A 13,388-nucleotide genomic window follows, 5' to 3' on the forward strand; every position below is an offset into this window, starting at 1 on the left:
ACTCTGACCTCCATTTCAGACTTCTGATTCATTTTACCTGTTTGTTTTGTAGTTTTCCAAATAGGGAATGCATCTGTATAGTCTGGACTATTATTTCACTTCCGTCTCAGAAATTCTGTGAAGATGCTGTAAAGAATGTTTTTGAAAGTCTGTGTTAGTGGTATATTTAATTTTGGTTTTAAAATAAAATATGAAATCCATTAGTGGAACTCAATAAACGGTGACTATACTCTTTTCCAAAATGCTTTGCAGTAGGGATGATGGGAAGATATTTGGGCTTTCTACGGTACAAAATGTTTTTGGTAGAAGGGTATTGTCATTGCTGTCAACTGCTTTCCAAAACATTTACTCAGCATCTACTTCTCTGACCCAATTCGTGAAAAAGATCCTTGCTAGGACTCCGAGAACTACAGCTTCCTGCAGGGAAATTTATCACAGGGAAACACTCGCGTCCAAATCACAGTGACTTGGTGAACAAGCATCTTCTGCCATCTCTAGTATCCCAAAAAGCCCATATAATTCAAAAAAGGCAAGCCAAACTATTGTTAATTCAATGCTGAACAACCTTTACGCCAAATAATGTGTACTGTTCATCTAAACGCATCTAAAACTGCAACCAACTTTTCAGTGCACCAAACATCACAGTTGTGTTCTTATTTGTTTGGGAAAATACTCACCAGATGAATATGTATCACGCTGTTTTATTTACCTAAAGGACCAACTTTCTCTGTTTTCTATAGAGATTATAGCCGCACTTTTGCTTGTTTAATTCAACAAATATTTGTCAGATCCGCAGGGGATATGCTGGTTGAGACTGCCAGACCTCTTCCTAGGGAGGAGCGCCCAGTGCCTCCATCTGGACCTGGCAACGCTTCCCTGCATTCCTGTCCATCGTCTGCATGGCTCTCGCCCACCCCATCACAGGCTCACATCATTGTATCACAATTTGCTGTTCACACGAACTCTTCCAGGGACATGCATGTGATAAAAATAGAACCAGCAGGAGTCTTTTTCTAAGTTTGAGAGCTGGGCAGTGAAAGAAGAACTTTCCCACTGATACTCTAAGAGGCTGTGAGGCTGCCAGCAGCCTCCTGGGGATGTCCTGACTGCAGAATGAAACCAAGACCAGAACAACAGACAGGAAATGGCACAATGGTGGCCTTCTAGCATCCGCTGCATGCGTGATCCAGCCATATCTACAGTTAGTCCTGCCTCTAAACCTCCCGATTACTTGAACCAGCCATTTTCTTCTTGCTTAAGCCAATTAGGTTTCTGAAACATACCAACTAAACATTCCCAACTCTCACAAACATTCACTATGCTTTAGCCACCTTCTAGATGCTGGCAAAAACCAAGTACAAGACAGTCCCTGTTGCAAACCAACTCTGAACATAGCAAGGAGAGGCAACCACATTTCTATGCAAAGTAAAAGGTGACAAATGTTACTGCAATGCCTCATGAAGGGTAACAAAGAGGAGGGTATGGTTAATATTGACAGAAGGTGCTTAAATTTCATCCAAAAAGATATATTGAGGCAGTAGAATTTGTTTACGCCTTGAAGAATAATGAGGACTTCACAGAATAGAAAAATGTGAAAGTACATTCCAGCAAGAAAAAACAGTGAATTAAAAATGGACAGTTTATCTCAAGATTTAAAAAAAATTTTTCTAGTGCTTGGTCCAGTCCTTGTCATGTACTAGACACTAAAGTTTATTCAAAGAGTGACAAATGCATGGAGATAACTGACTGGATATATGATTTATCTGGAGTGAGGACCTTGGTCAATGACACGGCCCCCTTTTTATAACATTGTTCCTAATGGAAATTATGTTCTCTATACAATGACCTACTTTCTGACACAGCTTCCAGGAAAAGGACTGATTAAAAAAAAAAGTGACTGCTTTCACTGATAAATGCAGAAAGGGTAGCTTTAATGAATTGCTGAACTTGTTTGTTTTTTTCTTTTCCAGATGCAAACAAGTTTCCTATCTTATCAATAAACAAATTCATACATCACATTTCATAAAGTTTTACCACTTTTTAGTAAAATTGTAAACATCTAAATATGAGGACCAATTACACATTATGACCAAAGAAAGAAGTGAAGGAATAACAAGGTTCTGAGGCTCATGATGGCCAAACAGCACCATGCTGGGCACATAACACGAACTTACAGTCTCGTGAGGTCATTTCTGAACCAGGGTAGGGGAGGAAGGTCTGTGTACAGGCTCTGAAATGAGGGAGACCTGGGCTGACCATCTCCCCTCTGTGTGGATGTGGAAAAGTCATTTTAACCCTAATTTCTCATCTGCTGTAAATCCCCACCTATCATCACTGTTGTAAAAGTCACAGTGAGACAATGGGTGCAAAGACTGGTACGGAATGGGCGGTCAATCGGCGGAATCATTGTTAATACTGTGATTCCAGTCAATAGGAGTGCATGCAGACACAAAGCAGATCCAAATTCTCGTTTTCTCCCTTTGAAATGAGGTGAATAGATAACTGGTGATTTAGCAATTTAGAGTTTTTCTTTTGAAAAAGCATCAGTCAGTAATAATTAGATCCTGTACTCCAAACTAAAACAGAGCAGCATGTTGGTGCATTTGAGGAGGCAAAGGCACCAAAGCTGACATTCCATTTATCACTCAGCGATACCCTTTTTTTTTGACACTGACGCTGTTTCCCCAGTAATCCCTTCCACTGGAAAATAATTATCTGAAATATAATAAGAAGGACTATTTCCAACCATCTGTAGCAATTGTGGACCACAAGTGGCCAGGTCAAGGGCATAGCTGTTCTGCAACAAAGAAAACAGGGCAGAGGACATAGATTTTCTTCTATTAGGCTTTTAGAAATATTTAGGACGCGGTAGTGCATCGGTACTCCAGTCCCACCGTCACCCCGAACACCAGCGCCTGGCTACTGAAGATCTGAGCCCTTTTTGCATAAAAGATACTTTTTCAGTATGAACATTTTGAAAGCTTATCTGCTCTACCTCACGCTCTTGCAGAATATCGATCGCAAGCCCACAATTAAGTACTTCTAATGCAATAAGAGAAACGTTCAGAAAATCTTTCCATCTTGATTTCTCAGTTCAATGTATATTATATTCGGAACCTCTCACATATTAAGTAAAAATAAAGCTTATAAATAAAGATTATGGTTTTTTCAGTGTTTCTCTTTAATAGAAGTAGCCTGATACTTAGCTTCTATGCCATGTTCAGAGCAATAGATTATTGTACAGCCTTAGATGTACCCAATCACAAGCAAATTACACTTCTTAAGGATGCCTATTTGAACTGTTTTCAGATGTTGTCTGAGTCTTTTGTTATATATACACATTTAGATGTATATGTACACATAACAGAAATGTAAATGACATGTGTAACTCATAGACTTTTTGAAAAAATTATTCTTCCATTTAGAAAAGATTCACCCGTTTTTCTGTCAAGCGGTCAGTCCTTGCAGCGTATTTCAAGCAGAGAGAAAGCAGATGCAATAGAAAATGCACTTCTATTAGTGAGAAGCATTTCGTTTGCAAGATTTAGAATGTTAGTTCTAACTCACGTAAGAAAACAAATAGAAAAGGGTCAGTGCGAGGTGGGAGTGAGCCCGGGACAGTCAGAGCTGCCTCCTGGGCTCAGGAAATGCCATTGCACCTACTGACCAGCTTCTCTCTTCCTCAGCCCCGATTCCCTGTGGGCTGTCTTTATTCTCCAGCTGGCCCCTCCACGTGGCCGCCTGCCCTTGGTCCTTGGAGACAGCGACCCAGGGGAAAGGATGTGGCCTCTTTTTCAGGGGGTTCACATGGGATGTTCTATTCCAGGATGGCAGGAGTGCCTTTCTCAGAATTCTGTGACCATCTACTCAAAACAAGGGGCTGCTTCCACCAGGCAGAGAGCATGGTGACCAGAGGAACTACCTCAGTGCCCATGTAGAAGGGGCACTGCTGTGTGCTCCAACAGTGTAGCCAGAGATTAAAGCTGGCGCCTGTCATCTTTAATGCTCCTCAGGCTCAGCATGTGAGATTCTGGGAGGCGGGGACAGGGATGATGGGTCAGCAAACAGAGGGAGGGGGAGGGTGTTGTTGGGCAAGGTGGCAGGTTGCACAGGGGTGTTCTCAGGTGTTACGATGCCAAGACTGGAAAACAAAACGCCACCACGTGAACAGGAGACTGGGACGAGAGATTACACCCGGAGATTTGGAGATAAGATTCAGTCCTTGGGGGTAGAGGCGTGGCAAGCATCCCTCACCCTGTATCCTTCTCCCTCTTTATGAGAATACCTGATGAAATCTGTTGGGAGGAAGATGGAGACAGGGAAATACTTGGGCACTTAGTTTCTGTGCCAAGTGCTCTGGTGGGTGTCCCCAGGGCTAAGGGATTCCCAATCCCTAGCTCCGCGTGCACACCCAGAGCACCTGCGTGTGGCCTCGTCCTAGCACATGATTATGACTCGGTCATTACATACCGGATGTCTCCCCGCCCCCCTGGACTGCTGAAGAGGAACTGAATTCTAGTCACCTTTGTCTGCCCTGTACCAGTACTGTGTTGGTTATACAATGGATGCTTAATAGATGGCTAACAAACCAGTTCAAAACTAAGTTACTAAGGAAAATAGAGAAGTAAAAAACACATAGATGAATTACTGAAAAATGTCCTTAAAGGGTAATTCAATTATAACATACTCACAACAGAAGAGTAATTTACTTACACCCAACAATCAAAACAAATATTTATCAATCATACACTATGCACCAAGTATTGTGCACAGCACTGAGATTACAAAGACAAACGTGAATGAATCTGATATTCTTCTTTCCTGAACTTTCTGATTAGCTGCATGTAAATATGATACAGGGTAGAAGAAAAAAAAGGAATTTTTTCTTTTTATAGAGAGAGTTTAAAATGTTAAGAATTAAATTATGGAGTTTTGTGAATATGAGATTTAAATTTAGTGGGATTTCACTCACCGGCAGGTGTGGTACTAACAGCTGGTCTCACCTTTCCTTTAAGCAAAAAATCCCAAAGTCGTGGTGTTCCTCCTGGCTGCCCCAGTGACAAATTTTCCATCTGTCTTCTGAATTGACCTGATGACAGTGCCCAAATGCAGGAAACAGTTGCTCTGCCAACACCACCCCAGATTCTGGCTCTATGGATATTGTCTCTCCTTTAATTTTTGATGCCACCACATCACTTTAAACCAGATCACCCTAGGAGTTAGACCAGGGCTTCGCACACTTTAACATACATAGAAATTCCTAGGGATTCTGTTAAAATGCAGGCTCTGCTTCAGGAGACTGGACATGAGGCCTGGGATTCTTCCCTCCTAATAAATTTCTTGCAAGATGCTCTCATGAGAAGACCACTCTCTACCACAGATTCAGAAGGCAGTGGAAGGGTTAAAGAATGAAGAGCTTATCCTTCTGTATTTCATGGAGATAAACTTCACCTTCCCTTCACTAAATTCTAACGGCAGTAAAGAATTCATAGAGCACTGTAGTTGTGCTAGGCTTAGGCATTACCGTGAATGCAGGATCGAACTGAGAAGTCTATATATGAGAATAAAAAACAAAATCTCTTCCTTAGTCATCACATCCAGGGTTCTTGCTTACAGAAGAGTGTTGTGGGCCAGAACCCAGGTTACTGGCATCCCAAACGGGAGAGAAGGAAAAAGTCCAAGGTAAAGGCCATTTGGGGAGCTCTCACTCCTCTCATGCTGAAGGTAGAGACACTTGGATTTTTCAGATTCTCCCCCTATTGCTTCAATTGAGGGTAAATCTGTCCTTAAACAAGGGGACTTGGAGAACCTTCAACCAATAAAGCATGCAATTCCTCCTGGCTTGGTTGTTAGGATTGGACGGGAAAAACATTGTTTAGAGAGAGAGAATTGTCAGAGTCCTCTGAATCTGAGTGGGAATGTCAGCCGACTTGGCCGCCATTTAAAGCTGCTTCTCGCGTCTATCCAGAGCGTGTGGGGCCACAAGATGCAACAGAGGCTGGTCTGCTGAGGGCCCACTAATCGGCATGAAGTGGCATGAGCTTTATGGCGCCAACTGGGATTTTACTATCGCACTTTGCAGATAAGTCACCTGGGAAGCTCAGAGAGGTTATACAATCCGCCTAGGGTCACACTGCCTAACGCGGGTTGAGGATGTGGACGCTGCCCAAAGCCTTTCCAATAGTGCTTAGGGAAAAAGCTGTGGGCCATTCGGTCCCAGTCTAGCTCCTGCACCCCGCCCTGAGGTACCGCTGGACCGCCCCGACGGTGAGGAAGAGAGGGCCCACATCCGGGAAAGTGACCCCAAGAGGGTCAAGCACTTCCGGTGCGCAACAATGAGGGTTGTTCAGGGTCAGCGACTCGAGGTGAGGGCAGGCCCGCAGGTGGCGCAAAGGGACCAAATTGCATTCCTAGGTATCCGCAGACAGCATGACTCGAGACGAGAAAGTTTTATCCCTTACCGGCGATAGGGAACACCAGGGTCAAGCGGCAGAGCGCGCGCCGGCACGTTGAGTCCAGCGTTTTAAACTGAGAAGGCGGGGCCCAGCAGACGCCCGCGTCGGCGTGATGACGTCACAGGGCCGCGCGAGTAGTCCGTCTTCAGCCCCTTCCGCGGAACATTCCTGGGCGGGCGCAAGGCGATCGTGGTCCGGCCCTGATAGGCGGGGCCGCGTTGAGTGACGGCCCGGCCCCACCTTCCGGTTAAGGAGTTGGAGAGGGCTGTTCGACATGGAAGTGCCTCAGGCCGGCTTTGGTAGGGCGGAACGCAGCGGGGGCGGGGGGCGGGGGGCGGGTTTCAGCACCAGGAGGCGGCTCCCGGGAGAGCGGGTGCAAGTAGGCTTCGCCGGGGCTGTAGTGGCTGCTGTCCTTGCCCCGCAGCCGCCAGACCGCGGTGGGGAGGGCGGGATAAAGACTCTGGGCCTGCGCGCCCTGGGCCGGCCGCCTGGAGACTGAGCTCACTTCACCGTCTCTCCCCTCCCTTCTGCAGTAATTAAATCAAAACCGAGGCTTGGCTGCAGTGGCTGAGCCTCCTTCCGCACAGGGCCCGGCTCTGTGCGTCAGAGCAACAGTCTTAGGTTCCTAAATTCGAGGCCCAGGCCAAGTGCCCCATCTAAAGGTCCGGGAATCAGGGTCCTGGGGCCGCGGAGGAAGGCCTGAGGGCTGCCAAGTGAGCAGCGTGGTGGGGATGGGGGGACTATTTTATACACGTGGTGTAATCATGCCCGCTCCGGGTTCGGAAATATAATTTTATAGTTAGGTTTGTTACAAGTATCAGGCTTTGCAGATGACATTGCTTTGAGCCTTCAGTTGCCCTTGCCAGTCATGCATGACCTCAGTTTGTCTTGAAGCTTGGCTATGAAATACATTGCATTGCTGAATAATTGAGTGTTGCATTATGAAATAATTGTGAGCATCCGTTTAAAAATAAAACGGATGCTCACAATGGAAAAGAGTGAAGAGCAGAGATACTGTTTTAAATTGACTGGTACACTTGTAAAGGGCAGATGGGTGGTACATTTGGAATTTGCTGCAGTCTCTAATGATTTTACCTTTCCACAATACCCTACCCCTCAAATTTCCAAAGGTCAAGAAAAAACATTAAACGCCTTGCCGGTTGGAATTTATAAATTTGTTTTTTACCAAGTAATTAAAAAATAGATTGCGTAACCCATGTACTGAACAAATAATAGACTATTGTAAAAAATTTTTTTAATTAATGTAATTATATTTGTTCAAGGTGAGGGGGGAAGAAAATGTTTCCTTGAAAGTTTGAGGTGTTTAGAGTTTAATAGAAAGTACTGTGCTTAGAACAGATGAATTATATATATATATAATTATATATAATATATATATATATATATATTTTTTTTTAAAAAGCCCTGGAACGACTACAAACCACACCAACTTAAAGCATTTTTGGTTTTTGTGTCGCCAGTTTCGCTGCTAGAATGAAGCACATCAACTTGTCCTTTGCAGCCTGTGGGTTTCTGGGCATTTACCACTTGGGGGCAGCATCTGCACTTCGCAGACACGGAAAAAAGCTCCTGAAGGATGTCAAGGCCTTTGCGGGAGCTTCTGCAGGATCCTTGGTTGCTTCCGTCCTGCTAACAGCGCCAGAAAAAATAGAGGTAATTAAATAATAACTAGGCTCTGTTCCTCATCAAGAAATTAAGACTGAACAACAAAGATGATTGTTAACTATACTGTTAACTACAGAAAAATAATCATCTGCCTGGGAAACAGAAAAAGTTAAGACTTCTTTTAAAATATAATCACTGGGGATCTGTGTTCTGCATTTGGAAAAGATTGTTTGGGTGACAATAAGACAAGGAAGTAAATGCCTTATTTTACTCTTGAATTGTTTATTTAGTCTTAAGATTCCAGCTTCGTTTCTTTCAAGCAAAGGATATTTCTCCCTTATCTGATCATGAGAAGAGCACAGGGCCTGTTCTCAAGGCCTTGAACAGGGGCTGATAACTGCTCAGTCCTGTTTACAGACAGGCCTGTAAGCTAAAATGTGGGCCTGAAATTTCTTTTGAGTGGAATGATATTGGAAATTAGGTTGTTTTTCATTCCCACAGAAAGAAGAAGCCCCAAATTCCAAGTTTATCTAGAAGTAATAAAAATAAGCCTTCATTAAGTGTTTCGTTTAGTGCAAACTATGTTTTTAAAATCTATTTTCTGCTTTTAGACAGCCATCATGCTTTGACTGTGGGCACTGGCTTCTGCAGGTGGAGGATATTATACCTGTTAATTACTTACGTACTCTAGTGGCTTGGAACAGTCATCAAATAATGATTAACACTTTCATGCCCAAGAGTGAATTTAAGTCACATTTAAATTTTCAAAGTGACAACATTTTAAACGCCAAAAATCTTGTTTTCAGCTCTATGGTGAGCTGCTTATGGAAGACAAATGGGGTTTGAGGCCAGTTATTCAGAAATTGACATCTCTTTTTTTTCCAGTCGTTATACAGTTGCTTAATAGGAAACTAGAAAAGTGATGAAAACCTTTAGTGATTGTATGGGATGAGAACGTGAAGTCAGGGAAAGCATAAATAAAGTGTGAAAACTCCTCCCAAATGGGCAGAGTCGTGTGTTCTTGTTATCAAACTCAGGTTCAGCTGCTCGTTGCTCAAGAATCCATATGGAGAGACAAGTGTTGGGTAAAAGGAAAAACAGCTTTACTGAGGAAGCCGGCAATCCTGGGGAAAAGGTGGATTTATGTCCTAAAGAACCAACTCTCCACTGCCGATCAGGGGCAAGAGCTTTTAAAGAAGAATTTCAGGGGTGTGTAGGTGGAGGGAGGGGCCACGTGCAGAACAGCACACTCAACAGAATCATCCTGAGGTTAGGCGTGCGGTAGTCTGATCAGCGTCATCTTGACTGTTTTAAGTGCAGCTGATCTTCAGTTCTAGGGTCGGTTTGTTCCCATTTCCTCGAGGCCAGTTCTTGGAACTGTGTAAGATGGAGCAGCTTATGTTGTGGCTACAGTCTGGTCATCATGCAGGTAACATCTTCCACCTGGTGAGGGTTCCAGTATCTGCAAAACAGCTCAAAGGACATGGCTCAGAATATGATCTGTGGCTCTTGAGGTCTGTAACTTCAGTCAAGAACTCTAGATCCTTGACTTTGCTCAATGGCTAAACTATTATTTTGACCTATTTGACTGCTTTTCTTTGCTTCTGCATTTTTTCCATTTCTATGATTAGATTTATTCTTTGGCTAAACTTTTTCTACAGACGAAAGGCAGGTGGAAGACGTTTGGCAGGGGGCATGTCTGTCCTGGGAAGGCCCATTGGGTCCTGCTCCCTTACACCGTCAGCTGTGAGCTGGTTCCTTCACATTTCTTCCTTTCCTTTCTGAAGCATGGCTACTCAGGGGCTGTTTCCGCCTGTTTAGTGTAGGCTAGCCTTCAGTTGGGAGCAAACCCTGGGCTTTGGAGTTAAGTAGATTTGGTTTCCAATCCTTAGCAGATTTAGAAATGTGTGATTTAGAATTAATGTGTTTTGGAAATACTGTGATAACACAGCTGCTTAAGTGAAATTCTGTGATGTTCAGACCTTGCATCCTTTACCTGAACTTGAGGCTTGGAATCAGTCAGATTACCTGTTCTTACTTATACTTTAAATAAACTGGAGACCCTGTCATATCGTCTCATTGTTGGTAAAACCTACGGGTGAGTCTTTATCGGGTGCTCACCTTAGAAGGTCAGAAATGATTCTCTGTATTTACCTAGGGCATCGTCCTTCCTACTTTTCCAAAGTAAGCTTTCGGCCATTTGCCTTGCGGTTAGTTTATTTCTTTTCCTTTTAGCATTTGAAATCTACCCCTTGTAGGACTGCTTTGAGTTTTCTTTTTAGCACTGTCTTCTACCTACTCAAGTCCCTGTTAGCTCAGTTCTCCCGGGTGGTGTAAGTTCCTCGAGCTTGGTGGTGTTGTGACAAATATGTGAGTAATTAATCTAGTTCCGAACTTGTGCATGTATAATTAAGAGGAGCACCTGACGCCGGGTGTATTTTAGGTGTAGGCAGATTTCGACGTTGATGTGTTAGAAATTCTGCACTGCAGCCTTTCCTCAGCCCTCATAATTTGCAAGGCATGGCATTAGATTCAGCAGGGAACTAACTCAAAGATGAGTAAGTGCGTTCCTTCATGAGTTTCCAGTCTTGTCAGGGGTGTGTGTGTGTGTAACTAAAGTTAAGACAAGAAATAAGCAGAGTGCGCAGTCTGGCTCAGTAGAAAGAGCACACATGGGGGGCCACCCCCGTTTCTCCCCCGGAAGTCTGCAGCAGCTGCATGCCAGGCAGGCCTGCGTCCCCTCCTGCTGCCCACAGTCCACCCACCTCTGCACTTACAGTGATTTTTACCCAAACAGAAATCGGGATATCTCATTCCCCTACCTCCCCCTAACACACCCCGGTGTAGGGGGCGCTCCCTTGGCCTCAGGACAGGCTGCAGGTTTCTTACAAGGCGACGTGTACTGTGGCCGTGTCGTGGCTCACTGAGCTTGCGTTTCCAGTCTGGACTCTGTCTGCGCTATTGTCACTTTCCTGCCTGCTTGTCTTCCTCTTCCTCCTCCATCTCCTGTCCAACACCTGTCCGTACGTTAGGTCTCAGCCTAGATGTCCAGTTGCAGGGAAGTGAAGTTGAGGCTGGCGCCCACTGTATTTGTTCCCTGTTGCTATGGCAACAAGTGGCCATAAACCTAAGAGCCTTAAGACATCACACATTGATTTTCTAATGGTCCCAGAGGCCAGAAGTCTGAAAAGGTCTCACTGGCTAAAATCAGAGTGTCTGCAGGGCGTGCTCCCTCTGGGCAGGAGGCTCAGTTTCCTTGCCCTTTCCAGTTTCTACAGGCTACCTGCACTCCCCAGCTCCTGGCCCCTTCCTGCATCCTTGAAGTCATAAGGAGAGCACCCTCACCTCTCTCTCTCTCACTGTGACACTCCTGCCTCCCTCTTTCACCTGCAGGAACCTTTTGATTACACTGGACTCACCCAGAAAATCCAGGGTCAAGTCCTTATCTTAGAACCCTTAACGTAATCATCTGGCAGCCCCCTTGGCTGTGTACGGGAACATACTCCCAGGTTCCAGGGACTAGAATGTGGGCATCGTTGGGGCAGGGAGGGGCTTGAATCTACCCCCCACACGGGTGTTTCCTAACATTCTGTCACCTACTCATGGAGGGACTCCTGAATCTCAGGAGTGCAGGGCTCTGTGGAGCTCATTCTCTGCCGAATCCCAGTGCTGTCCCAATACCTGGTGCCCCGCAGACTGCTGGCTGGACAGACTAATAAATGAAAGATAGGCCTGGGTTCAGATCCTGCCTCTGACACTCGTTTCCTGCGACACAGTGGGAAAGATACTTACCCCCCAAACTTCAGGTTTCTTACCTGTCGAGTGCAGTGACTGTACCCACCTTGCAGCGTGACGTGAAGATGGGCTGACAGGGGCCACATCTGTGGACCCCAGCCCTGGCTGCTGCTAGACCCCATTGGGGGACATCTGTGAAATCCCCGTGCCCGAGGCTTACCTCCAAAGACTCACATGACTCAGTACCTGCACACGACAGCCGTCGCCACTCCTGTCTCTGTTACTGGTGCTGTCCTTGATCATCAGTGCTGCGGCAGAGCTGCATTCCACGCGTCTGCACAGACCTGGGGTGGGAGAGGAGGTTAATGGTGTTGGAGAAATCTATAAAACAACATGCTCAATTAGAATTAGAATCCAGCCTTCAAGGATTTTCCACAGGTAGACAAAGCCATTTGAGGTGGTTAAAGAAAAAAAAAAAAATGTTGGAACTTGAGAGCACAGAGCTTGCCTGAGGCCCTGGCATGGTGGGTGAGGACCAGGTCCCATGGGGATTTGCTCACCTGTAGTGTGGGGTTGGGTTTATAGGGTCCACGTGCCTTGTGTGATTTCTGGAACTAGAATGATTTTTGGGGGGCAGAAACGTAGGGTCACTTATTGATTTTCTTTTCCAGGAATGTAACGAGTTTACTTACAAGTTTGCTGAAGAAACTCGAAGGCAGTTGCTTGGGGCAGTAACGCCTGGCTATGATTTCATGGCCCGATTGAGGTATGCACAGGCTACCGTTCCCCGCAAAGCGTGTGAAGACGGAGGATGCTCTGTATAAACTGTGGCAAGCTTAGTCAGCATCCTCTCTTCTGAAACCTTTACAAGGCGGTCAGATTAAAGGTGAATCCTGCGGTGTTCGGTCAGGCCCCTCAAGATGGCTGTCCTCTTGTTTTCTCTACATCCTCTGCTCCAACAGTCCCTGCTTCACCTGAGGGCAACTCACGTGAACGTGCCTGCCCCCTCCCCCCACCCCAGCTAGCGGTTGTTCCAGCCCTTAGGCCAGAACGGCTTCACCTGCCAGTTTATTAAAGGGAAACACCTGCCCACCTAGTGGTCGTTTACCAGAGGGGCTGGGAGCTGCTGGTTTCCCTGGTAACTGATGAGCCAAGCTGACGTCAGTTCCGCCTATAAATGGTAGCCGCCGCCTCCTCCCCCAAGTAGGAGGAAGATGGTTGCCCTGCCCCGCCTGCTGGCTGCTGCGCACAGTGGGGTATCGCACCAGGACCCTTCGTTTTGGCCGTGTAAGACCCCCGTCCAGTAAACCCCTGGTGTCCCTGTCCCTGGCTTCAGGCTCTTCCTTGGGTCACGAGTCTGGGCCAGTCCAAGGCTTGCAGGCCTGCCGGGTGCAGCCCGACATGCGGGTCACTTTTTTCTTTTTTAGGAGCGGGATGGAGTCGATTCTCCCTGCCAACGCGCACGAGCTGGCCCACAACCGCCTGCACATCTCCATCACCAACACCAAGACCAGAGAAAATGACTTAGTCTCCAGCTTCTCCTCCCGGGAGGACCTCATTAAGGTAACCCGG

The 13,388-nt window shown here is 45.8% G+C and overlaps 1 protein-coding gene and 1 long non-coding RNA gene across 11 annotated transcripts in view; one reads left to right on the forward strand and one right to left on the reverse strand.

Moving 5' to 3' along the window:
- Positions 1-6,535, reverse strand: part of LOC105086564 (uncharacterized) — a 482,576-nt gene extending 476,041 nt beyond the window's left edge. Inside the window, exons 1-2 of one of the 2 annotated variants that reach the window (XR_010379613.1) lie at positions 4,973-6,451; positions 38-126 (exon numbers count right to left, since the gene is read on the reverse strand). This is a non-coding gene — a long non-coding RNA (uncharacterized LOC105086564). The other variant, XR_010379612.1, reaches the window with a different exon arrangement.
- A 74-nt stretch (positions 6,536-6,609) lies between these two features.
- The window catches only part of LOC135320316 (patatin-like phospholipase domain-containing protein 4), a 90,578-nt gene continuing 83,799 nt past the window's right edge, over positions 6,610-13,388 (forward strand). For all 9 annotated transcript variants that reach the window (XR_010379543.1, XR_010379544.1, XM_064483415.1 and 6 more), the window contains exons 1-4: positions 6,610-6,754; positions 7,937-8,129; positions 12,488-12,582; positions 13,244-13,379. Coding sequence is in view for 7 of the 9 variants with exons in the window: in XM_064483415.1 (XP_064339485.1) it covers positions 7,950-8,129; positions 12,488-12,582; positions 13,244-13,379 (411 nt within the window). In the remaining 2 variants the exon portion in view is untranslated. The remainder of the gene's footprint in view (positions 6,755-7,936; positions 8,130-12,487; positions 12,583-13,243; positions 13,380-13,388) is intronic.

The sequence above is a fragment of the Camelus dromedarius genome, chromosome Y (assembly GCF_036321535.1).
Source record: "Camelus dromedarius isolate mCamDro1 chromosome Y, mCamDro1.pat, whole genome shotgun sequence".
Classification (NCBI taxonomy): domain Eukaryota; kingdom Metazoa; phylum Chordata; class Mammalia; order Artiodactyla; family Camelidae; genus Camelus; species Camelus dromedarius.